At 34.9% G+C, this 25,990-nt stretch overlaps 2 protein-coding genes across 3 annotated transcripts; one reads left to right on the top strand and one right to left on the bottom strand.

The window, feature by feature from the left end:
- Positions 1 to 553: 553 nt before the first annotated feature.
- LOC110805619 (ribosomal RNA-processing protein 8) lies at positions 554 to 9,562 on the top strand. Of its 2 annotated transcripts, none has more exons than XM_022011238.2 (9): positions 554 to 926; positions 1,040 to 1,101; positions 4,933 to 4,984; positions 6,361 to 6,475; positions 6,607 to 6,701; positions 8,078 to 8,184; positions 8,268 to 8,382; positions 8,516 to 8,560; positions 8,769 to 9,562. In XM_022011238.2, exons 1-9 carry the CDS (start codon positions 747 to 749, stop codon positions 8,838 to 8,840), a joined length of 843 nt encoding a protein of 280 aa, XP_021866930.1. In that variant the 5' UTR covers positions 554 to 746; the 3' UTR covers positions 8,841 to 9,562. The 2 variants fall into 2 exon arrangements, with proteins under 2 accessions (XP_021866930.1, XP_056696324.1); XM_056840346.1 differs by lacking the exons at positions 554 to 926; positions 1,040 to 1,101 and adding exons at positions 2,731 to 2,834; positions 3,335 to 3,549.
- Positions 9,563 to 13,843: 4,281 nt separating this feature from the next.
- Positions 13,844 to 16,249, bottom strand: LOC110805627 (uncharacterized). Its single transcript, XM_022011247.2, has 2 exons — positions 15,995 to 16,249; positions 13,844 to 15,221 (listed from the first exon to the last, which is right to left on the bottom strand). The coding sequence occupies exons 1-2, from the start codon at positions 16,055 to 16,057 to the stop codon at positions 14,124 to 14,126; spliced, it is 1,161 nt and encodes a 386-aa protein (XP_021866939.2). The 5' UTR covers positions 16,058 to 16,249; the 3' UTR covers positions 13,844 to 14,123.
- Positions 16,250 to 25,990: the final 9,741 nt, after the last annotated feature.

Below are 25,990 nucleotides of genomic sequence, written 5' to 3'. Positions count from 1 at the left end.
AAAAATATTATTGGTTGAAGATCAAGAACATCAAGATGAAGATCAGATTTCAATTGCTAACATCAGACATTAAAGATGTTGAGTCATCGAAAGTCGATTATGGTTGGAATACTACTATATCAAAAAAGCGGTTCCGAAGCGTGCATACTAGTAAATTGGTTGAAGAATTTCATATTGATGTTTTAGATTATATTTTGTTTAGGGCTAATTATTATTGTAGATGCCGTATGGCGATTTATTAATGATAATTTTCCTATTCCCTTAAAAAAAAAAAAAAAAAAAAGATCGGGAAAGAGTAATGTTAACTATTACCACCATTTGTTACCATAGACTTATGAGATGTAACAATTGGTGGTAATGGTTACCCTTAAAAAAATAATTGTGTTACTACACCTCTTGTACCGAACATTGGTTAAATAAAAATAGTTAAGTGATCCCATTTTCATCGCACATAGGACAAACAAAATTAATAAAAATAAAATCCAAAAATACTCTGAATGCCTAACTCGTTTGCTAAAGTAACCATTTAAATGTAGCCCTTAAATGCCCAACTCATTTCTTAAAAAGTTTGGATTAGGGCTCTTAATGTGCCCCTTCCGCCTGTTGAAAGTTGAAACCGATTAAACCGAATTGTTCCGAACGGACCTCAATATGAACAACTCGACTCCCGTAAATCTGGTTCCCCATCTTCTTCCTCTCCAAGGCCTCTAGTAATTCTACAGCGCCAAAACTTGAGAGCTATAGCAATGGCAACAGAGGGGGATAGCAAAAAACGGAAGAGAAGAGGAGGAAAAGGAAGGACCCGCAATAAAACCCAGAATATTAATACAATCAGCTCTGCTTCTTTTACAAATGAAATTAACCCAGCTACAACCTCTAATTCTTCTCGCTCCAATCCTAATAAATCCTCTAATTTTCTGGACAAGGTATTTCCTTTTTATATTTCACCCCTTTTGTTTATTTGTTTATTTATTTATTTATTTTATACAGTTTTCAGTTTTTAATTTAATTTTATGGTTTTTGGTTTTGATTTTTATAGATGAAGGCCAGGTTATCAGGTGGGCATTTCAGGATGCTCAACGAAAAGCTTTACACTTGCACGTAGATTTCTTGAATTTCTATTTCTTTTCTGTAATTTCTATTAGTGTTGTTTGTTGAATTGGCTGCTTGAATTAATTTCCGGATTTAGAGAAGTTTGGGGTTGATGAGAACTAGGAAGGTCTGTGGTTGCATTAGAGTAGCCGAGTCGCTTTTTTATCCACGTTTCTGTGTAATGGTATTGGTGAATGGTGATCATGTGGATCGTAATCAACATAAATATGGACATGGGTAGATCTTTAAGGGGCAACATCGTAGTTTCGTTTATAAACTAAGTATTGTGATGGAATATGGGAAAAGTTGAAGGAAAATATTACATATAGCACTTCACATCTTTCTACATATTTTTATCAATATTTTGCTGTGATGGCCAAGACTCGGGATGGAATTTTGGGAATTAATACCTCGAAAACTTGCTGGGTTGTGGTGATTCCATGTAATCAGAAATTATTCAAGTTTTAGTGTGTATGATTGCTTAGGATGGTTTTGATTGTAGTGGTTTCTTGTGTGATAATTGCACTTAAAGCTTATAAAATTTCTAGATATTACCGGTTAACAATCCACAAAGTGTAGTATCAATTTTGAAGTGGTAAAGTTTGAGGAGATTTTTAGAAGCAGGCATCTATAAGACTATAACCCATATCAGGAAAGACTAGTATAGTGGCAGATTGCAAGAACACTTTAACATTTTAAAATAAAAGAAACATGGATAGGGAACGGTCATTAGAAATGAACTCCTTTGAGTCCTTTGTTAAGGCCTACAACATTGATGCCACTGAGTAATATCTTCCGGTGGTGTGATGCAATTGATGAACTATAGATGCTTTAAGTTCCCACTGTCCCTGATTCTTCGTAGGCCTACCTATTCTTCTTCAGTGAAGATGTTTAAGAATGATCTTTTTAACATGTGTGAATGTTCCCCAGAGGAGGGGGCGGTGCCGCGGTGGAGTGTGAGGAAAGGACACTTTTGAAATTCCTTGGTCAGAGCACTAGCAAAGAGCCTTCTTAAGGCCAAAAATATGGTTTTTAGTGAGTTCCATCTTTCTATGGCGTCACCGTGTTGTTTAACTGATAAACCATGAGTCCACAGGTGTTTATAGTCATAACTCATAATTTCCCCTTGATTATTCTTAGGTCTGTTTCTTTTATTTATTATCGTTTGAAAGAAACCTTTTGCCTTGTCTGGAGTTCTATTGGAAATTAAATGATTACTATCTTATTTGTTTTCGTCTTCCTTAACATTTGAGAGTTTGTTGCGTAATGAAGTCATCTTGACAACATTGAGAAGGAATCGAAGTCTAGCTACAGGGGTCATGATACACGTGCTCTGTTCTTTTGTAACTAATATGGTCTTGATCATACAACCAGGCTATTTATCTTTTACATATCTTGATTCAGCAGCAAGCATTTACATCCTCCTATGTTGTTAGTCATTCTATTGATTAGATAATATCTCTATTTTTTCATAATTGTTTTTTGGGTACAAGAAGCAGTCTCGTCATCTGTACTTTTCGGTGGAGTACTTGCCGATGTTACGCCTGAAAACCACCTTGGTGATCATGGTTAAACTTACTCTAGTCGACGAACCTTCTTCAGTTCTTTGTATGTTGTTAACCCTTGCTTGGTCCAATGACAAACCTCTTTTTTAAGTATTTATTGTTATTCCTATGATATGGATTTCCTTCTTTCACAGTTCAAGTTTCGGTTTGAGAAATTCGGTGCTTTTGGCAATTGTGGTAAAAATTATACTCCGTTTCTTATTGATCTTCTTGTTTAGAATATTTTACGTAAATTAAAGAATGAATAACTAGAGTATTATTTTGCATTAAATAGGTATCTTGTTTTGTTTTAGGAGATGGAATGGTGGTTTTCCAATTTTTTTTTTGTTAAAAAGAAACTCATTGATAGCTTTTGGATTCTTGTGCTAATGAGTGAATTGGTGTTAAATAAGGCTGCAAATGATAAAGGTGGGTTGATTAAATGAAGAAAAGTTAATGACCTTTTGAATAAAAATTGAATTTTGGCACAAAAAACAGTAAAATAATCAAAGACAAATGGGTAAATAAAGTTGTCTAAATGAAGAAAGATTCAAAATAAGAAAATATTTTTGAAAGACCTGATTAGGAAAACAGGAGGATCTGTACAAAATGGAGGGAGTAACGTTCTTGAAAATATGCGTGGTTTAGGTCATGCAGTGGTCAAAATCATGGACTCAGTTGGTTTTTAATTTGACCAGGTTTCGAATTTGGGGCATGTGGTGGTTTTTGGACCTATGGGGTCAAATGGATTGGAAGAAAATGAGCTCAAAGTGAGGATTTGTATTTGTTGGTCAATAGGCTGTGGAGGATATTTTATGTACTACAAGAAGGGTAATTATGGCAAAGGTGAGCTCAAAGAGGATTTGTGTTTGTGGGTCAATTATGGCTACGCAAGGGCAACTGTGCTACTAAGGTGAGCAAAGCTGAGCTCAAATCAAGCTATTAATACCTAGACTTCTACCGTGACAATATAAAGGGAATCAGCATTAATGTGTGAGTGTGAAACGTAGATTCAGGATCTAGCTGCTGCATCAATTACTGACCACTCTTAACAGGTCTAATGTGCAATAACATAAAAAACAGTAAGGATTTTTATTCTTGAGACAGAAGCCTAGATGATTGTAGAACTGCATTTTTGGGTCATGCCAGTGGTCAATCATCCATGTATGCAGTTACCGAATAGCGTGTCTACCTAGTTTTGCTAATAAGATTGGACAATGAAGGACAAAATTATATACATGAGCATTATGATAGCTTATGTTTGAAAGTTCGTGCCTTGGTTTCCTATCATTTCTCAAGGTGATTGGCTCATTTTACTTTATGCTAAACTTTCAATTGAAACACGCAAGTGTAGCTATTTTCTTTTTTCTTTTTTCTTTTTTCTTTTTGTGCTTCATGTCCTTTATGTTTTCCTTTTTTTCTTTGGTAGAGTGGCATCCTATACCCGAGTTCTTAAATTTCCCCTTGGTTAAAATATATTTGGTGCACAAGCATCACAATGATTTTATTAATGATTTAGTGGATGTAGCATGCTAACATTATCCTGTATGTCACATAGTACTCAACTAGTGTATGTGACATAGTACTCAACTAGAACTTTTGTAGTTTGAAGCTCTGGATGGGATACAGCTGAATTAAGATAGTGGCAGTGTGCATGTTCCCTGATAAAACAAGTGCAATCTTCGACTGTGGAAAACGTTTTTCCTGTGATTGATTTGTTTGCACTTTGAGTTTAGTTTTTACGGATATTTTCGCGGTTTTCTTCGCTTTCTGGATACTTCCATGCTTGCTGTTGTAGGCTATCTTGTGATCTTATGGCTATATTTAGTTATTTTCTAACAACGTGGTTGTAAAAATAATCATAGAGGTCTCATTGTAGAGTATCACCTTCTTCATTAGTGTTTTGGACAACGACGAATGTATAGCTGTTGCTACTTTGATGGATTTCCCTTGTGTTGCATAATGCTTCACCCTTTTGCATCTCTTTGCTAGGATTGTGGACGACAAATGTTAGCCTCATCCTTGTCTGCTGGAGGCGTTAGATGTTCATTTTAAGGGAGCTTTGAAATTCACGAGTCATTGGTCCTACCCTTGAAGTCTGGATAGGGAGCGAAATAATGATTATTGAGTCTAATATTGTTTCTTTTGAATTTATTTACTTTTCTTTTAACTATTATTCGGGTTCTTGTGCCGGCATGGATATGGTATTGCATGTCATTTCCTATTTATGATGTATTGCTGTTCGCTTTGTTTCGCTATTCTGATATCACATGTTTCTATTCCTTTTGTTTTACAGTGGGAATGAAGCACTGAAGTTTTTCAAAGAGGACCCTTCACTGTTCAATGTGGTGAGGTTCTACTTTTATGGTTTCTAGTTCCGAGGTGTTTGACTTTCCTTGGAATTATTATTGGATAAATTGATGGGTTGTAGGGACTCTGCAATTCTGCATTGAGCAGTACAAAATTAAAAAGTCACCGTCATTGGTGGTGTAGTTGAATTACCTTGCACTTTAAGTCTGTATAAATTTTGTAATCGATCTTAGAAGTTATCTAGTGTTCAGAGGTTTTGGTTCAATTTCTAGTTAATAACTTGGAAGCACACTTTATGCTCAAGTTTTCTTTGTGGCTATGGTGACCGACTTCTGGAGCAGCCACACTATTAAATGCATATCTAAATCCTATATTCCTAACTGCTTGATTGCTTACTTGCCATTGTCTGAAGCCCAGTCTTCCAGTGGTATTTTGGACATTCGCTTCCCTTTCATATATGCGGCCAATTGTTTAAAGTTCTGCCTCACAGTTTTTTTTTTTTGGTGCGAATGAGCCACAAGGGCAAGTTCTGCCTCACAGTGTCCGTGCTATTTTTATGGGTTTTGTACTTATGAATGTTATGATTTTTTTCTGAACAAAATAATGTGTCATGTAATGATTGGAAATTATTAGTTGATTTCTACTCTTTTTCATGATGAGATAGGTTCAACTCATCTCCGAGAATTGATCCTTGAGTCCATTCTCAAGGGTGTATATTCAAAAAGTACCCTTTTTTTTGTTTGTGAAATTTCTCAAGTACCCTTACACATGCCAGAAAGTACTTGTAAATGCCCCTGAAAGTTTAATCTCAGAGATGTGTGAAGCACCCCTCTTTCATACTACAAATATGTAGGACTTGCCTCTGTAAAATGTGGCTTCGTTATGTAATACTAATAGCTAGTTATGACATTTAGAAGAATCTCATAAGTCCAAACTTCTGATGCATAATGTTTGCTGGCTTTCTTCATTATCTCTGATATTTTGACATCAGAGTTTTTGATTTAACTTCCATGGAATTTCTAACTCCCACAGAAAGAGGGAAATTAATGATCTAGCCTTCCCTAGGTCACTCGAAATTTCCATGTTTTACAAATTCCTTTGTTTCCACCAAACATGTTAAGCACAATTCCTAGGAGTTTGATGTGGGAAATAACTTCCCATGAAATAACTTCGCTTAGGAATTTAATACCCATGTTAACCAAACAAGCGTTGAATGTTATTTTGTTTATATAAAATTTCGGTGTGCGTGGCATGGGCTACTGATTTTCTTCTACATAAAATTTGTTCATTTTTTTTTTACCTTTTGCAATCTGTCATATGAAAAGGCTGTCAGGAAATTGTTTTAGTCTTGTATAGTAAGTGCCTGATGGTGATTACTGTATTAGTTTTGACATTTTTCTTACTTACATGCCAGTATCATGTAGGATATCAAGAACAAATGTCACATTGGCCCGAACTGCCAGTTAACGTAATCATCAAGTGGCTGAAGGATCGTGAACCATCTTATATTGTGGCTGATTTTGGTTGTGGTGAGGCTTCTGTGCCTATTCGAACTCGTGGCTGCTATGAAATGATGTCTGTTGCATCTGGAAGTCTCACCTTCTGCTTCTCATGGTCTATGTTCCGCTAATTGTTGCCTTTTCTCTAATGTCGATTGCAGGGGATGCACGCTTATCAAAGAATGTAATGAACAAAGTCTATTCTATTGATCTCGTTTCCAGTGATCCTTCTGTTATTGCTTGTGACATGTCAAAAGTATGTTATTTTCCCAATCTAATACTTCATTGTCTTGTTTGATTGATCCAAGTGGGTGTGGATGTTTCTTGCTTTACTGAGTAAATCCATGATTCACTGTGATGGTTGTTTGATGTGGATGTATATTATATGTATTTCTTTCAATAAAACATATATCTTGGTGGAGCTTTGGCTATTCCACCGTATTAATGCTGTCAAAATTTGTTAACTACGTCCTACGCTACTTGGACTCTTCATTCTACCTCAAGTATCTATGTCAAATCTAACACTATGAACATTTGGCATTCATTTAGGTCTAAGGCTCCGTTTTGTGTGACTTATTTTGTAGTCTATCTGAAATTGTCTTGTCTTAACTTATTTGAACTTACTTTAAATGTAAAAATACTTGTTTGTCTGAAAAAACTTTTTTTTTTTACCTGAACTTATCTGAATATATCTTTACTTATTTTGTCTGAAATAAGTCAAAAAAAAGTTGAACAAAACAAAACCTAAGACATTACTTTTTTCATAAAGTAGAGGAGTCTTTTCACTTGGACCCTATTCGTGTTTAACACTGAGTAACTTGGTAAATAATTGTTCAATCACAAGGGTGTCATTTCTGGCTTGGAATAGTTGATAAGGCAGATTAAGCTCAGAGTTTTTTTCACCAAACCTTTGAGCATCATATAGAATGGAGATAGTAAAAGTAAACATTCGATTGTTGTCTTCTCTCCATGGTTGACCAGACATTTCATTTTTATCAAGTTCCCTGCGCTGGTTATCTGTAAAATTTAATTAACTCGGCTTTTGAGTGAAATGTCCTAGGTATCAGGATTTATATTTTTGAATCTCAAGGATAAGAGCATTAGAAATTTATGCACAACTCAATTCTATATAATAATTTGTGGCCCAAGTTATTGCCTAATATGGTACTAGTCATATAGACTGTTCTGTTTGTTTGTTATCCCCGTCCTTCAGGCTAAACAGCCTTGATAATTGCTTAAGTGAATGGTTGTGTCCATTCAGTTCTCTAGTACAAAGTAACATTTAACTTAGAAAATGCAAGGTTCTATTACGAGGTCTCAGTAAATCTTTTTTAAAGCATGGATACTGAGTTGGATTACTTCATTTCTATATATGAGCAGTATTGGAAAGTCAGCTCTCTTGCAGATCTCTTCTAGTCGATGATATTTGTAAGATATTTAAGGAGTCTAGTATGTTATCAATCTTCTCATGATTTTAGACTGTTTGTTGCATGCTCAATTTTTTTCGCTAAGATCAGGTGCAATATGTTTTTGTAAATGAACATGATTAAGCTGGAGTAGTTATGTCTCAATTTCATTCAAATCTTAAAAAATTATTAATGTTGTTCAAACCCTAAACAATTATTCTTGCAGACACCCCTTGAATCATCATCGGTAGATGTAGCTGTATTCTGCCTTTCACTGATGGGAACTGATTTCCCAAGTTATCTTCAGGAAGCACACCGAGTTCTTAAACCAAGGCAATAATTTAAGTTCATTATTTTTAAAGTTTTTCTTAAAAATAGATGTTTTATATTTTTCTGATGAACTTCTGATTCTTCAGGGGCTGGCTCCTGATAGCTGAAGTAAAAAGTAGGTTTGATCCAAACACTGGAGGAGCAGATCCCATTAACTTTTCAAAAGCCATATGTGAGCTAGGATTCACTACAGTAACTAAGGTATATATGCTTTTACTTTCCCAAGAAGGTAAAAGCGCATGTCTTTTCAGGACGTCTGCTTGATCATGCCATTAATCCTGGACGCCAGCTTACTTTACAGTAAAACTGTCTAATGATGAATTAATGTTTACAGGATTTCTCAAACAAGATGTTCATCCTTTTTTTCTTCAAAAAAAAGGTGTGGTTAATTTTCATTTTCACCATCTTTCCATTTCTCAGGGTATTAAGTGCCCTCATCATCCTTGTGTTTTTGCATATATGTTTGTATAGATGATTTGTTTGACAGATTTAATTTAACTGAGCCAGGTTCATGTAGCCAATCAACCGTTCCTTGTCTATTTGTTTCGTATTTTAGATTATTGATCTATTCAAATTAATCTGATCAGGAGGAGCAACTGAGAGATGTGAATGAGATTGAATGGCCTGAGCTGAAGCCTTGTCTCTACAAGCGTCGATAAGCATTTGAGAAAATAATGGGTTTTACTTATATGGTGGGTTTTGGCCTCTTCTGTAATTTTAAAGAAACATGCATCTAGCATCTTTATGATACAAGGAGTGCTTAATGTTGAGGGCACAGTTATATTAGCGACTATGGTGATGTTACTGATAACTTGGGGAAACAAGTTTTTTGGAGTTTCAGATGGGGAATGGAACTAATTCATTTTTAACACAAGACCCTACAGCTCACCACTATCAGTTTCTTTAGAAATACTTCCTTATGATATGATCGGCTAGACCTACTTGTATCCGGCATTTGTTGGTTCATTTTGCCGTTAGCTAGGAAGTCCTAACTGTCATCAGCAGTCATCTATTCGCGCAAAACTATTGCCAGTCATTTTGCCATTGTTCTTGCCTTCAGTCATGGGCTGGGAATTGTTGGCTGTGCACACCAGATTGTACCAGATCATTAAACAAGGCCAGAAAATTGTTACTAAAATGTTATGTTGTTGTATTTTGGTTACTTCACTGCCAGGTTTTATCTACTACTTTCGCTAGAGTGATCGATCCTCTAAATTATTTGAGGAATTTAATTTTGATTTTATTTTTGGGGTGTAGAGGGAGCCACAAAGGACAAGTGTACAAATTGTGTGAACGAGATTCAATATCAGGTCTTGGGTATCACCCCCTAAACAAATAAATTAGTTCACATCTACAATTTTAATTAATTGTTCTTTATCTATTTGGATGGCATCGTCCAAGGATCATGATTGCGTTTAATCAATTTCTAACAAGTAATGGTGCCACAAGATTATTTACATTCTGAATTTGAGATATCTTATGTGTTAGTGTTGATATCTATAATTTACATTAGCAATAAAACCATTAATTTAGAAATTGTGGATTGGGTAATTGCATGTAAAGCTACGCAAATTGGGTCTTACGGACGTGTGTAGGATGCTCACCGTGCACTTGGTGCAAAACAATAATAGAAAGAAACAAAACGCGCATCAGACATTAGATCCCGACCATAAAAGAATATAACACTTTAACAAAAGAACATAATCCTTTAACAAAAGAACATAGATGTTTAATAAAATAACATATTATTAAGAGATCATATTAAGAAATTGAGAAAAATATATAACTACTATTAGCTATTTTTATCGTTTTTTTAGTTTTTTTAAAATAACTATTTGTTGGTCAGTGTGCTACCGCACACGGTACTCCAATGTTTAGGAAAATAATTACTAAAACACAAGGCAATCTCGAGCCTAATGAATATATGAAAATAATTGAGCACATGTTTGGTACCATACCAACTACCAATAGATGTTCACAAGGATCTGATCTTGATAAAATGATAACCTATATTTTTAGCATATGCAATATTTATGCAGAATTGGAAAAATGGAGGGGGAAAAAGCTAGTTGTTATATAATTGTGCAACAATTTAAGAGAAATCCTTTAAAACCACAACATCAAGATGAGGTCTAAGCCTATGACACTGCTAGAGTTATTATGCATAACAAAAAAAATTGTAAAGTAAAAATAATAAACAGGAAAAAACATGAGATGGGAAGAAATGATCTGAACAGAAATAGCAACAGAAGTCACCCTTTTGAAGTTAACATTTTCCAAATTGTTGTTGTCCTACTGTTCCTGAAGTGGTTCTAAATATATACCCATAATATTCTAGTGTTTTCTCAATTGTATTCATGCATAACAATTGTGTAGTTGCATAATCCTCAAAAGCGTGAATATAGATACAATAAGAAACATCGATAATTACTTAATGTATGTTACATTCACATCCCTAATACATATTCCATAACGGATCCAAATGTGCAATTAAGTATTTTATAGTAACATAAAACCACAAGTGTTGTTTGTTCCTTTTTAAACAAACCTACCACATAAGTTAGTTTGGATACTAAAGTCATGCACCATAAACGATGAGTGCTTGCAAAAGGTGTATATGGTTAATGCACTACTTGCTTTTACAAATACATAACAAGTTACTAATAGACCATGCACATACATAAAAGGGAGGGCTTTATGAAGTGTTTACGCAGCAACCACATCCTCCAAAGCATCATCAACACCATCCTCTAGATCGGCCTCTTATAATGCCATGTGTTTAAGCCACCATCGGAGAGCATTGCTCTTGGAGAGGATTGTTGTAGGTCCAACCTTAACCAAGACATGGTTAGTATGCATCATCTCCTTCAAAACCTCAATAGCTAGGCCATCACGCTTAAATAAAGAAGGTATGCATAGCTACATAACCAGGTATAATAGTTAACATATGCTACTTTTTTTCATGTCTTAAGTAGGCTATACTTTATTCACGATGCATTATTTTGAGCATGGAGGGTGTTGCATAACTCAATAACGAATTGACATAGTATCTTGTAATGACATGTGTAAAGGTAATCTTGTGTGCTCCATGCATCACATTCGGCGTCATCAAGATCACTCCAAGAAAAAACGACCATTTGTTGTTCAGTGCTATAAACAAGTAGTGGTCAAAGAACAAGGTAATTGTTTTGATTCAATGGCTACTATTAGTAAGTATAATGGATGTTTTAGTGATACTTTACCGTGGTTAGAGATGGCAATCTCGCGGACCAAGGCCTGGAGCCCCTGAGAAACTTCTTCCCCAGCGTATATCACGACACCAAAAATGTCTTTTATATAAACAAATAAAGGGGAGGGGGGGGGGGGGGGGAGGGGGGTTTGGTCAGTATCACTGCTGCTAGAAATGTGCATGGAAATCATGCATGGATAAGATTTTAGAATTTCATTACCATATTTTTCATCCGGATCCACAACCTTGATACAGATGCAAGGCATTAGTAATCTGGGGCAGAATAGGATATGCCTCAGGATTAACACGTTGGATAACTATAACTCATTTGGAAATCCAGCTCATATTTGTTTCATTTCCACTATTGTTCTAGAGATCGGATTGGAGCATTTGCGATTTCATACTCCCGTTTGGCTGAAGAGCTTCTTTGTATGCTGCAATCTAATGTCCGAACAATGCACCACACATCTTATTCCCCAAGCTTATTTGTCAGAAGCACTAGCAGTGCAGTCTATGCGTAAAGTATATTGTTTGTGAATACTTTTACGGATGAGAGGGGATGCACCACAAAAATTTTATTTTATTTATTTATTTATATTAATTTCCGCAACTACGACCTTTTATTAATATTCACGATCATAGTATCAAGAAAAGATGGATCCTTTTTGAGTCACTACCAATCGCATGAGTCACAATATATATTTGAGCCTTGTCAATCTGGTATGGACCGTTTGGTAATGGGTTCTAGAACCCCTTCATTGCGTTCCGCAAATGTTTCCATTCTTGGAGTCATTTTACCCTCACCTTTATGGTAGAAGGATTCTGGACTTTCATAGTAAGGGTATCGGTCGCCTTGTTGGATGATTTTCCATTTTTAAGTAGATGTGTGAGGGTTAAAATGGAAATCTCTTCATTAATTATGGTGCCTTTTTTGGAAAAGCCCCTTATGTGTACTTCTTCTTTGGAGTTCTTTGCGCATAACCTATTGTTGTTCGGCATATAGGTGGTGTCATTGCCCTTAAGTACTGCTTCGTATCATGGCTTCTTAGGTTACATACTGAGTTTCCGGTGCACTGGTGACACATTGGCATCATCACCTTCATTCCCTGCATTTATGTCACGTTGCTATATTTTCCGATTATCAACGTGTGAGATCTACACCATATTAGAAACAGTATCCTTCACCAAATCTAAAACTTCATTCACACTGCGCAGTATCTCCTTCATTTTAGTCACTGTCGTCCTTTCTGGTGTCTCTCTTCCTGAAAATCCTATAACACTTCAATCAGCGAAGGAGTTTGTATCAAACCTCCTTGAGCTTCCTAAATAGAAGAGTGTAGGTGATGAATACCTGAATGATAAGCATTGATGACCTCCTATAACTCCGGAGATGGTGGTCCGTTGCTCTTATGCGGCGGAACCGATGTGCACATTATCAAATGTATTGCTCGAGTATTATCCTCAATGAGTATCGCATTTCATAGTTGATTCTGTTTCATTGGTCTTGTGGCTTGAGTATGCAGTCGAGAGTATGATTCCACACTCGAACCTCCAAGCTCGTGCTTCTATTGTTTTTAATGGGAGTTCCACAATAGGAAGTTGATCTTATCGTACTCCTATGGCTAAATTGTTAGTGAAAAAAAACGGTTTATTACGTTCATTTTTTTGTCGGGATTGAACTTTAATGTGGTAAAAACACTAAGTAGTATAACTATGTATAATATTAAATTTCGTTTTAAAAAATAAAATTCAAAACCTTTTCCCACATTTATTGGAAACTTTGATATCTTGAAAATTCGACATACTAGGTATAAACCCATATAGACATATAGATAAGGATGCCCCAATTGTTGGATCTTATGTTTTCATTGGAAAGCCAAACTTTTTTATGAGATGTACAAATGCTAGGAAAATCAGTAGGCGAAATTCATTGGTCCATAAATGATTCAAACTCTTGGTCTAACCTCAATAGTAAAACTTTTGTTTCCGAGCTACATTTTATTTGCATCTATTATTTCACCTTTAATATTTTATAGGCACTTCGTAGAGCTTGTTTTTAGTTGTAAATTTTAATACTATCTTATCTCAAGTATGTTTCAAAAACAGGGGAGATAAGATGAACATAACATGACCTAAATATTCCATTCTCTATGTCTAGTATAACGATGGGATTATGTATTTGTCTATTCACTTACTAAATTTCATGTTAAGTGCTTTTAGTAGAATGCGAAGGGAAATAAATTATGGTTTTGTGAGTGACATTGGATGCTCCCTATTACATTTACTTATTGTCATATCATGATTCTTAGAAAAAAAAATATGCGCGCATATTCGGCTTCTGAGTGATAGAAAATGAACGCGAACCCGACAAACCATCAAATCTATAAAATGTGTGGATGATAAATAAAGAATCATCCCGAAGTAAAGAAAATATCACATGGAACATGCTTTCCTATAAGAAAAACAATCAACCAAGCATAACAAAAATCTCATTCTTTCTCGATCCTACATCGTGTTCCTGAATACACAAGATTCGATTTAGAATGATATACTCAGTAGTGCAAGTATTAAAAATAAAAATTTACAACAATATAAGGGTCCTGCACGTTGTGCACCACTCTATCTTACAGAATTCCTAGCATGTCTGCAATGGCATGAATAGCTAACATTATATTTTCCCTTTAAACAAAACTTTATGTTTTCCAATGGAAATTCAACCACTTCCTCTCATGCAATTCCCTGGAAAAAGATACTTAAACTTATTTGCATTTTTTAGTAAATAAGACGGAAGATGAACAACAGAATAAGACCGAGGAACTGCACCCAATTTCCCTATTATTTCGCGAAATGTATATTCTTCGGGAAGCATGTCGAATAGGTTGGTACCTTTACATATAATATCCTGAATCCTTTTTGGGTTTAGATAATGGGAAAATCTGACACGATCAGTATGACTATAGGCCTTCATCTTGAATATGAAATCAGATATGTGCCGAAAGCAAAAGCTACAATGCCATCCTGCATCTGCAAATAGCAGATCCGTCTGGCGGAAATGTGCGTATCTAGTTACTCCGGGGTTATACCTATGTATTGAAGCCCTCCAACTATTGTCATCTACATGGTAATCGAATGAGTAGATATAGTTTTTGAGTCGTAGATGGAGGATAGGAGGGACATTATCGCACCACCTTAGTAGATCCACCGTGTGTCTGCTTGGAATCTCATCTACATCTGACATTATCAGTAAATCATCTTCTTCGATACCAGCAATTTGGAGAAGATGATCAAGAGCAACTCTTTGATACGCCTCCTCGATAAAAGGATTCTCTCCTATCTTAAATCTTCCTCCAATGGTCCCGTAACTCAACCTTGGCTCAATAAACTTAAACTTATCTCGATTAATAGAAAAGAACAATGGTTTTGGTATTCCTGTGAAGGTTGAGTTGGATTCCAATAGAACAAATTGAGTCACAAAAGGGTACAATTCGTTCCACCGAATTTCTAACATATCCACCTCATTGCTGAATAAAACTGCATCAAACACTCTACGAGGGTAATCACGAATTCCCCATCCATGAAGTTTGCATAGTGTCTCCATCGTAATATTTTCGTTGTAATAATGAGTGACCTCAACGAAATGCTTCGGAGGGTGATCCCATAACGGCCGTAGGAAATAAGTTATCTTCTGGCCGTGTAAATAAACACCAAATATGCAAAGTGGGATTAACACAAGACACAGAAGAATGCTCTTAAAATCAACTCCTCTTACAATACATTTTAATCTCGATATTATTAACCCGCCTCTGACTCCCTGTTGCACATTGCAACTAAAAATCATTAGATATAAGGACACATCCTACATTTTTCAATTTCCTAACAATAGTAGTCTAATAAAAACACCTATTATTCTTTTGTATGAGAAATTATGTTATAAGAAAATCACGCTTCAGTTCAACAATATTATAAAACATTGATTAGTTTATAATTACTCCCTACATTCAAATAGCCAACTATATCAACCAACCAAATTCTACATTTTAAATTATTATCTTTGAATTAGCAAAAAGAGGAGGTTGCAATAGGCAATAGAAATAGTAAAATGCTAACCAGAAAATAAGAACTCAAAAAAATAAAAATGGGGGATTCTAGGGTTTTGTAATAGTAAAGTTAAGAAATAATCACAAATTAAATAATTTAAACCAATATGAAAAATATAAAAGCTTAACAAATTTAGAAATTGTAGAAATCCAAATTACTGTTGGAAAACAACAACAACTACCAAAATTATAAAGGCCATAAAAATCACAATAAAATCATTAACATTCAGTGCAAAACACAAATAATCTCATTAATAACTTTTATTATAATGTTTAAATATGAATTACAAATAAAAGAATCACAATTCACATTCTAGGCCATGCAATTCATAATCCCAAATATTTAAAACTCAAATTTAAACCAAAACCAGATTAAATAGACCCACAAACTTGATCCCCAAACATAATAGAAAATATAAACATCAATTGCAAATGGAAAAAAAAAAACTCTAAAAGAACACAAAATTAACAATTAAGAAAAAATTACCTGGCTGCAAATATCATCACAAAGTGCATCAGTTTTCTTCGAACAATAGTAACCTTCAACCATAATTCTTAAAACTCAAATAAAAATAATCAACAAATTTGCCAAAATTAACCAAAATTCTCAAATTGGTTCCGCCGAAATTAATTCCATAAAATAGTTTTAAAAAAGATTATTTATCTAAAACTCACCAGCAAAGGGAGAGGAGAAATAAAGAAAGGTGTAATTTTGGTGGTGTTGGGCCATTAAAGGATGTGATTTTTTCAGGTTGGGAAGGGAGGAGGAGTTCGAACCATGAATTATAATAGTCGTTTGAGATATTTTACTCTCTTTACCTAAAATTTTAAAACAAGGGTTAAGAACTAGAAAAGCAAAATAAAGCAAAATAATTAAAAATCAAATAAAACTCTGTCGATTTATTGAATGATAAAATTTAATTATTAATGTGAACACACACATATATATATATATATATATATATATATATATATATATATATATATATATATATATATATATATATATATATATATATATATATATATATATATATATATATATATATATATATATATATATATATATATGTAATTCCAAATAGGCTAAGGGTTCACATTAATAATTAAATTTTATGTTTGGTGAAATTTGATTCATTTTTCTGAATAATATTTGGAATTGAAGTAAATCAGATTTGATATTGGTCTTAAATATGGAGTCATAATAATCTTGTTATCATTTCTTGTGGGGTTGGTCTGTCCTTTAACGTTATACCTAAATCTATTTAATAATGTGTCTATATCAATACATATATTGTTATAATCGTATGAATAACTGAAAAATTAAAGTTACTTTTAAAACATAACAGAAGTAGTGCATGGCACGGGGTAAATACTAGGTAATTTAGATAGGTGCTACCAGCACCGATCTTGCGGTCTGGCACTATGTGGCAATGTATCATCCAATGTTCCACTCAAAATTATGTACCATGAAGTATATTAAAAAGAATTTATGAATATGTATGTGTCGCATTTTTCCTCTATAATACACTAGAATGTGTCACGTCGTTCATGTGATGTTGAGTCAAGTATTACATACTACTACAAAAAGTGCTTAAATAAGGAATTGAACCTAACACCAACAGTAATAGAATTAGATGTTTAAGCACCTTAGCTAACACTAGTTGTACTTATTTAATACAAACGTACATTTTTAATACGTACGGTAAATATTTTATTACTAATTTATTATAGTTTTTTGTACATTCAAAATAATTTAAAAATAATTGGTTGTTTTATGGTGTAATACTACATTTTTTATACGTAAAAAGGAACATATTATCTTATTTGATTCGTGAAAAAAAAAGACATAAATAATGTTAACACAAATAACCAAAAAAATGATTAAAAAAAGACCTATATTATATAGTACTCATAAAAATAAAAATAAATCCAAACTATAATAAATAAAAATATTGTTATGACAATTTCAAAACAAACTGGGAGTGAGCATACAATACTATATACTCCGTGTGAAAATTAAAACTAGCAAAACATGGCATCGTAGGGGCATTACACTAGTTACACTTTAATACACGCAACTATTACTAAAAAGGTTAAATTAACGGAGTACATGTCAAGTTCAAAAATCATACATCAAATTCAATCAATCAGACGAATGGTAGCAAAACATGGCATCGTAGGGACATTACACTAGTTACACTTTAATACACATAACTATTACTAAAAAGGTTAAATTAACGGAGTACACGTCCAATTCAAAAATCATACATTGAATTCAATCAATCAGACGACTGGTTGCACAGATTCCTAATTTTTAAATTAATTTTTTTTTACACTTCATCCCTTCATTCCATAATAAGTGCTACACTTTTCATATTAAGATATTCTACAGTAAACGTAACACTTTATTTTGTTGCACTAATTATGGAATGAGAGTAGTATTGACTATAAAAAGATATTAGTAATACAAAACAAGATTATACTTCGTATGTTATAGATGGAATTGCGAGTATACAATTAAATGCTAAAAATTCACTAAGGAAAAGTGTTTACTTTTTTATATAACAAATTAATTCATTTATAAATGTCCAAACGAAATTTACAACCACGCCCGAAACTAACAAATACATAAATAAGTAACTCAATAAATAAATTCCTTTTAACAAAGGTCTTATCTTTGCATATCAAACTTTCTTTATTTCTTCTTTTGTACAGGTGAATTTTACAACGTGTTTATACTAGTAGGTCTATACATCTGATGTAAAAGTGATGAAGATGGTTGTTTTCTGATTAATCGTAGGCTTCAGTTGTGAAGAACATATCTTACCACTTAGAATTTTCCAATACTCTATAATTCCTAGATAAGACCCTTACATCGCCCTCTTGCTTGTTTGTCCAAGTAAATTGGCTCCTTACTGTTTCGGCCTACAGTAAGACATGCAGTTCCTCATAACTTGGATGTCAGTAAGATTACAGTAAGACATGCAGTTCCTCATAACGAGAAAGGACGAGCAACGCTACGGTGAACGAGCCAAGGACATAAGCGCGCAAGGCCCGCAGGCCACAGCGCTGCCACCGCGTGCAGAGAAGGCGTATAGCCTTGGGTTAGGCGCGTATAGAAGCAGCAGCAGCAGCAGCAGCAGCATGCACCAAGCGCGACCCAAGGCCCATGCGTGGGGGTCGTGCTGTGCGTGTGGGCTTAAGGAAATGATGCTCTTTGTCCAAGTTTGCATTTAATGCACTTAATGCTATGTCTAATAAATGCGGTTCAGTATTAATTAAGCAAGTTAATTATTCAGTGAGATCAAGTGATCTGAATGCCTTGCTAGAGGCCGCTTCAGTTCAAGTGGAATTAATGTTATTAATATCACAACTTACTCTTGACTGAACCCGTAGGGTCACACAAATAGTACGTGAACGGATCAAGTATTCAGGTGAATATTATATTCAGTAAATACTATAATTATGGATATTCAGAAATGACGGATGTTGGTTTTAGTGAGAGCTAAACAAACTGTGAAAAAACAAAGAAAGAATATTTGCCGGAAATGAAGATATTACCGGAAATGGAAATATGGTTCATAACGGAAATATAAATATTATCGAAGTCGGAGATATTGCCGAAAACGGAAATATTGTTCGTATCGGAAATATTATCGAAAATAGAAACATTTTCGGAAACGGAAATATTACCAGAAACAGAAATATTAGGAATCGGAAATATTGTCGAAAACGGAAATATTATCGGAATCGGAAATATTATCGGAAACGTAAATATTGTTCGAATCGGAAATATTTTCTGAAAACGGAAATCGAATCGGAAGCACGACACGAGCGACGGACCATCGCACGAAGCAATGGCCCAATTCTCGATGGGTCATAGCGCAGCGCACAGCTCGATGGGCAAGCACGCCAAGCAAGCAAGGCCATCGCTGGTGGCCAGCGCGCATGGTCCAGCATAGCTGTTCCTTGCACACGGCCCAACATTGTTGTGACCTATTGCTTGGCCAGCGCATGGTGGCCTTGTGCGTGTAGGCCAAGACTGTCCGGTTTGCTTGCTATGCAAGCAAAGCTGCCGGCCAACACTAGGGTGTTTAGGGTTTCGGTTTTTTGAATATTTTCCTAAACTTTCCTAAATTACTCTAGGGTTTTGGCTTCTAGGATTTCCTATTTTCCTATAAATACATGGCCTATGGTCATGAATTAAAACACACAATTCAATACACTTTGCCTATCACCTAAAAGTGAGATCCCGAAATCATAAACCTTATTTTATATCCTAGTTGGTACGATCTAAGGCGGATCAAAACGTACTGTGGACTTTCTACGGAGGGACGACGTTTGGCGTTATAACTTGTTCTTTTTCTGTTCTAGAGAAGCAAGGGAAGGCACACACCACAAAGTGTGTTCACTAAATTATGTTAAATGATTATGTGCATTTAATTTGGATTCTAGCATTTATGGTTTATTCTGTATGACATTAGATTGTTCATAACCTAACAGTGGTATCACGAGCCTCTAATTAATTGCATAATCATTTACATTAATATGGACTAATTTTATAATTTTACAAAGAATTAAAGGGGTGAATTAATTTGGTATAATTAATTACAAATTCATGCGATTATTCAATAATATGTTCGCAGGATTTTCTGCAGTTTTGTCAATAATGATCGAAATCTTATGTTTTTATAGTGAATTCCGCATGTAAACAACGTTTTAAAATTTTGACGAAAATGGTACATTTTTTACCGAACCTAGAATTCCCAATTTCGAAGCCTAACTAAGACTTTTCGGAGATTTTAGTTTTTCGGATGCATAATTATAATTTTAATGATATTAAAAATTAATATTTGCGACTCTTGTTTAATAATCTTGAATTAATAAATTACCTACTGCATATGATTAACAATTTTAAGATTTAAATTCGTTAATTATGCTACCTAATTTGTAATTATAATTAATTTGTTGAATTTCAAATTATTCGGAATTTGTTTTGATTTTCATAATTAATTAGTAATTTAATTGGAATCTAATGTCTAAAAGACCACCTAAAATTTGTTAAAGTTGGAATCTTTACAATTTTATGAACCCTAATTTTAATCCATAAAATTTATGTAATCAAAAATTGTTTTAATTAAAGAATTTTTCGATTTATCACCTAAATATTTATGAAATTAATATGATTTATTAATTTGTCATAAAATTATGGAAAAAAAATATAAAATATGTAATTTTATAATTCGTTCACAATCTTGCACATACGAACAAAGCTGCAAGGGCCACGAACGTACGAGGCCCTTGATGGGCGCTGCTGCTGGCTTGGGAGCACAACGTACGAGCGATAGATGCTCATGCTGTGCGCCGAGCTGTTTGGTGTGCGAGAAGCATGGGCGCGCGCGACATGTGTTGTGTGTGCCTGTGCGTGTGGAGCGAAGGATGACTAGCAACGCGCAAAGGGGTGGCATGGCCATGCCCACTCTGCCCAGCGCGCGCGCGAGAAAGGGAGCCCTGCTTCGCTGCTGCTTCCTGCGTTGTTGTGCGCGAAGAGTGATCCGCGGGCTAGCGAACGATGGGCGAGCTAGCGAGCGATCCGTCGCTGCTGTGCTGCGCTCCAGCATAACTGTTGTTGAGCGCATGTGGCCTAGGCGGGGAATGGGCTTCGTGCTCATTACCTTGCCTTGGCCCAATGATCATTTTAATTTTGTTGAGCGACGAATTTGATTAAATTTAATTTCATGCTTAAAATTTTTTCTCGGAATTTAATTTTATGAGTTTGATTAATATAATTATTTGTATACATTTTATTTAACAAAATTAAAATCTTGAATAAATAAACTAAAATTAATTTAAGGGATTCAAAATATTCGTTATATGAGCTTTAAATTTTAATTATATATGTGTTTTCCGATTGGAGTTAGACAATTTTATGTTTAAAATTAGTAAAGCATATAATTCTTGGTTTGAGTGGGAGATTTTATTCATATTGGTTAAACTCTTGATTAGGTCCTTATTACCTTAAGATTAATAAACTCGATTAGAATTACTAAGGTCAAATAATTCGTAGATTCTTGAGCCTTTAATTAGTTGTTTCAATTATTGTGTGATGCATATTTTCTGCTAACTTGCTAAGTGGGACATTCATTGATAAATGAATGAGTGAATGGTATATTGTAAATATATTGTTTTGTAGGTTACGAAAAGTGACTAGTATGGCCCAAATAAGATAGAAAATATGGTATGCGTACCATTATATTTGAGTGTAAAATATGGTCAAAAGTACCATGGTTTTTATTTAAATATGGTATGCGTACCATTAATTTGTTGTAAATCCTATTTGGTGAAAATGGAGCCTCCCATGGTGAAATTCAAGAACGGAGATTCCAATCCATTTCCAAGATGGAGTTTGAAGTTGAAGCTTCAAGATGAAGTCGGGTCATACTAGATCACAAATTTAATCTTACGCATGTTTTAAGATATTTTATCTCCTTAAATATGTCTTGATATTATGCATGAGAATATGGTATGTCTATGCTGCATGATTAAGAATTTTAGTTCACTTAGAATCTAACCAACATAGTAAAAGCCTTAAGTTCCAAAGTTTAAAATCGAGTTAAAAGGTGTCCTTCCAAAATAACACTTACTTTCTCACCTTTATGTCAAGTTAGTGAAAGTTTTCCGCCAAAGCGAGGTGTCAATTCTTGATTTTTTGGGGTAAGGCACATATTAGTTTTGAGTACAAGTTGATTTTGGTTGAACTCAACGATATATGTAAGGAGTCCTTTTATGTCGTGGCAAATGAGATAGGTTTTCCTTATAAGTACTTAGACGTACCTATCAACCAAGAGTAGTTCCTAGACTATTAGCAACAGATTTTCTTAGCTAAAATATTTTAGAATTAAGATAAGCCATAGCATGCTTAGTTCTTTAATGGTTTTGAGGATCTTGGACTCATTTTATTCACACCTAACGGAACACATAAACTTGAATAAAATTCTTAATAACTTTGAATTATGCATGATTGCTTAAATTTAATTTTATTAAGAGCATGTATGAATGGTTATTTACTGGTTTATTATTTTTAATTGTAGTTTCTAAACTATCGCTAACCACATTTCATTCAACATTCGATCAATTCACGAAAAGGAGAAGTTGAACGGGAAAAACTTCCTTGACTGGGAAAGGAACTTGCAAATAGTTCTTATGCAGGAAGGGAAGGAGTATGTCCTAGATGAGGAGATGCCCGAAGCCGCTGGCGAAGGGGTCACTCAGGCTGCCCTCAATCTTTGGATTGAAGCCAACAAGGATGTGAAGTGCCTAATGCTTGCTACTATGGGAGAAGAACTACAGAAAACGTTCATCAACTCAGATTCTTTCACCATCATCAGTGAGTTGAAGAACATGTTCCAAGATCTGGCTATGGTCGAAAGATTCGAAACCCATAGGGAAGTTCTTGAGACCAAGCTCAAGAAGGGCCAGTCCGTAAGTCCACATGTTCTCAAGATGATTGGATTAATTGAGAATATGAGTAGGCTGGATCAACAATTCTCTCAAGAAATGGTTGTGGACACCATCCTCCACTCTCTTTATAGCGGGAATGATTAGTTAAAACTGAACTACAACATTAATAGTTTGGACAAATCGCTTACTGAGCTTCACGGTATGCTGAAAACCGCTGAAAAGACGTTGAATGATAAGCAAGATATGCTTATGGTACGAGGGGGAAAATTCAAGAAATCTGGTAAGAAGAGGAATGCTAAGAAGGGTGGAAAGAAAGCTAGCCCACCTAAGAAAAATGGCACCAATTCTGAAAAGAAAAAGGTGAGCCAACCTACTTCTGAATCTGAATGCTTCTACTGCAAGAAGAAGGGGCATTGTAAGAGAGATTGCTTGAAGCTAAAGGATGATCAGAAGAACGGAACAGTTGCTCCATCTCAAGTATTTTCGTTATAGACTGTAAAATTGATAATTCAACTTCTTGGGTATCAGATACAGGTGGTGGCTCACACTTATGTTTCAATCCACAAGGACTAAGAAGAAGTAGGAGGCTTAACAAGGGATAAGTCGGCCTACGAGTGGGAAATGGAGCAAGGATTGATGCATTTGTTGTAGGCACTTATCATTTGTCGTTGCCCTTTAGGGTAGTTTTTGAACTGGAAGAGTGTTTCCATGTTCCAAGTATTACTAAAAACATTATTTATGTTTCTTGCTTGGATGCTAAGGGCTTTTATATTGAAATAAAATACAATAGTTGCTCGTTTTATTTTAAAGAAATGTTTTATGGATCTGCAAAATTAGTCAATGGACTTTATGTGCTAGATCATGACAAAGAATTTTATAACATAAATACAAAAAGGGCCAAAACAAATGATTCAGATCTCACCTATCCGTGGCATTATCGATTAGGCCATATTAACATGAAACGCATGGAAAAACTTCAGAAAGAAGGAATTCTAGAACCATTTGACTTAGACGATTATGGTGAATGTGAATCATGCTTACTTGGCAAAATGACAAAGCAACCTTTCTCTAAAGTTGGAGAAAGAGCAAGTGAACTATTGGGATTAAGCCATACGGATGTATGTGGACCAATGAGTTCAAATGCTAGAGGTGGTTTCAACTACTTTATCACTTTCACTGGAGACTTCAGTAGATATGGCTATATCTATCTAATGAAGCACAAGTCTGAATCTTTTTCCACATTCAAGGAATTTCAGAGTGAAGTAGAGAATCAACTAGGCAAGAAGATTAAAGCAATGTGGTATGACAAAGGCGTTGAATATCTGAGCTACGGATTCGATGACCGTCTGAAAGATTGTGGGATCTTGTCAGAATTGACTCCTCCTGGAACACCACAATGGAATGGTGTGTCAGAATGGAGGAATAGAACCTTGATAGACATGGTTCGTTCAATGATGGGTCAGGCCGAACTTCCAATAGAATTTTGGGGACATGCAATAAATACAACTGCACTCCCACTAAATAGAGCTCTGTCAAAAGCTGTAGAAAAGACTTCATATGAATTATGGAGTGGAAAGCCTTCAAAAGTGTCTTTTCTTAAGATTTGAGGTTGTGAAGCACACGTCAAACGATTAATTTTAGACAAACTTCAACCGAAATCTAACAAATGTATCCTTGTGAGCTACCCAAAGAAAACAAAGCGGTATTACTTCTACAATACATCTGAGAACAAGGTGATTGTTGCTCGTGATGGTATCTTTTTTGAAAGACAACACATTTCCAAAATGACAAGTGGGAGAAAAGTAGACCTCAAAGAACTTCGAGTCAAACAACAAACTCTAGAGAATAATCAAGATTATATTCAGGTTGAAACTCAGAGATCTTTAGAAGTATCTGGTGAGGTTCAAGAACCAACTGGAGTTGTTGCCCTGCGTAGATAGCAAAGGTATAGGTCTCAGCCAGAAAGATACGTAGGTATTTTAATGTTTGAGAGCCATGAAATTCTATTGTTGGAAAGCGGTGAGCCTGCGACTTGCAAACAAGCTATGATGAGCCCTAGCTCTAAGCAATGGCTAGAAGCCATGCAATCTGAATTAGACTCCATGTCTGAAAAATAATTTTGGATTTGGTCGATTTGCCGGATGGCTACCAAGCCATAGGAAGTAAATGGGTTTTCAAATTGAAAAAGGACAAGGACGGGAAACTAGAAGTTTTCAAAGCTAGATTGGTTGAAAAAGGATACAAGCAAGTCCACGATGTGGACTACGATGAAACCTTTTCACCAGTTGCAATGCTAAAGTCTATTCGGATAATGTTAGTAATCGTTGCATATTACGATTATAAAATATGAAAAATGGATGTCAAAACTGCTTTCTTAAACGGCATTTTAACAGAAACCGTGTTTATGACACAGCCTGAGGGTTTTGTGGATCCAAAGAATGCTAAAAAGGTATACAAGCTTAAGAAATCTATTTATGGATTAAAGCAAGCATCAAGGAGCTGGAATATACGTTTTGATGAAGTAGTCAGTGACTTTGGATTCATCAAGAACGCAGACGAATCGTGTGTATACAAGAAGGTTAGTGGGAGCAAGATTGTTTTTCTAGTATTATATGTCGATGACATATTACTTATCGGAAATGACATTCTTACGTTGAACTCTATAAAGACTTGGCTTGGGAAATATTTTTCTATGAAGGATCTAGGAGAAGCACAATACATATTGGGCATCCAGATCTACAAATATAGATCTAAGAAGATGATTGAACTTAGTCAAAGTACTTATATCAATAAGGTAATTCATAGGTTCAATATGGTTGACTCCAAAAGAGGTCACCTACCCATGTCTCATGGAATGACTCTTAGAAAGACTCTATGTCCAAAAACACCAAATGAGTGAAGACGAATGAGTGTAATACCATATGCATCATTGATTGGTTAAATAATGTATGCTATGATATGAACATGCCCGGATTATTCGTATGCACTCAGTGCTACGAGTAGATACCAGTCAGACCCA

This window comes from Spinacia oleracea, chromosome 3 (assembly GCF_020520425.1).
Source record: "Spinacia oleracea cultivar Varoflay chromosome 3, BTI_SOV_V1, whole genome shotgun sequence".
Taxonomy (NCBI): Eukaryota; Viridiplantae; Streptophyta; class Magnoliopsida; order Caryophyllales; family Amaranthaceae; genus Spinacia; species Spinacia oleracea.
This window is presented reverse-complemented; position numbering and strand designations above follow the sequence as displayed.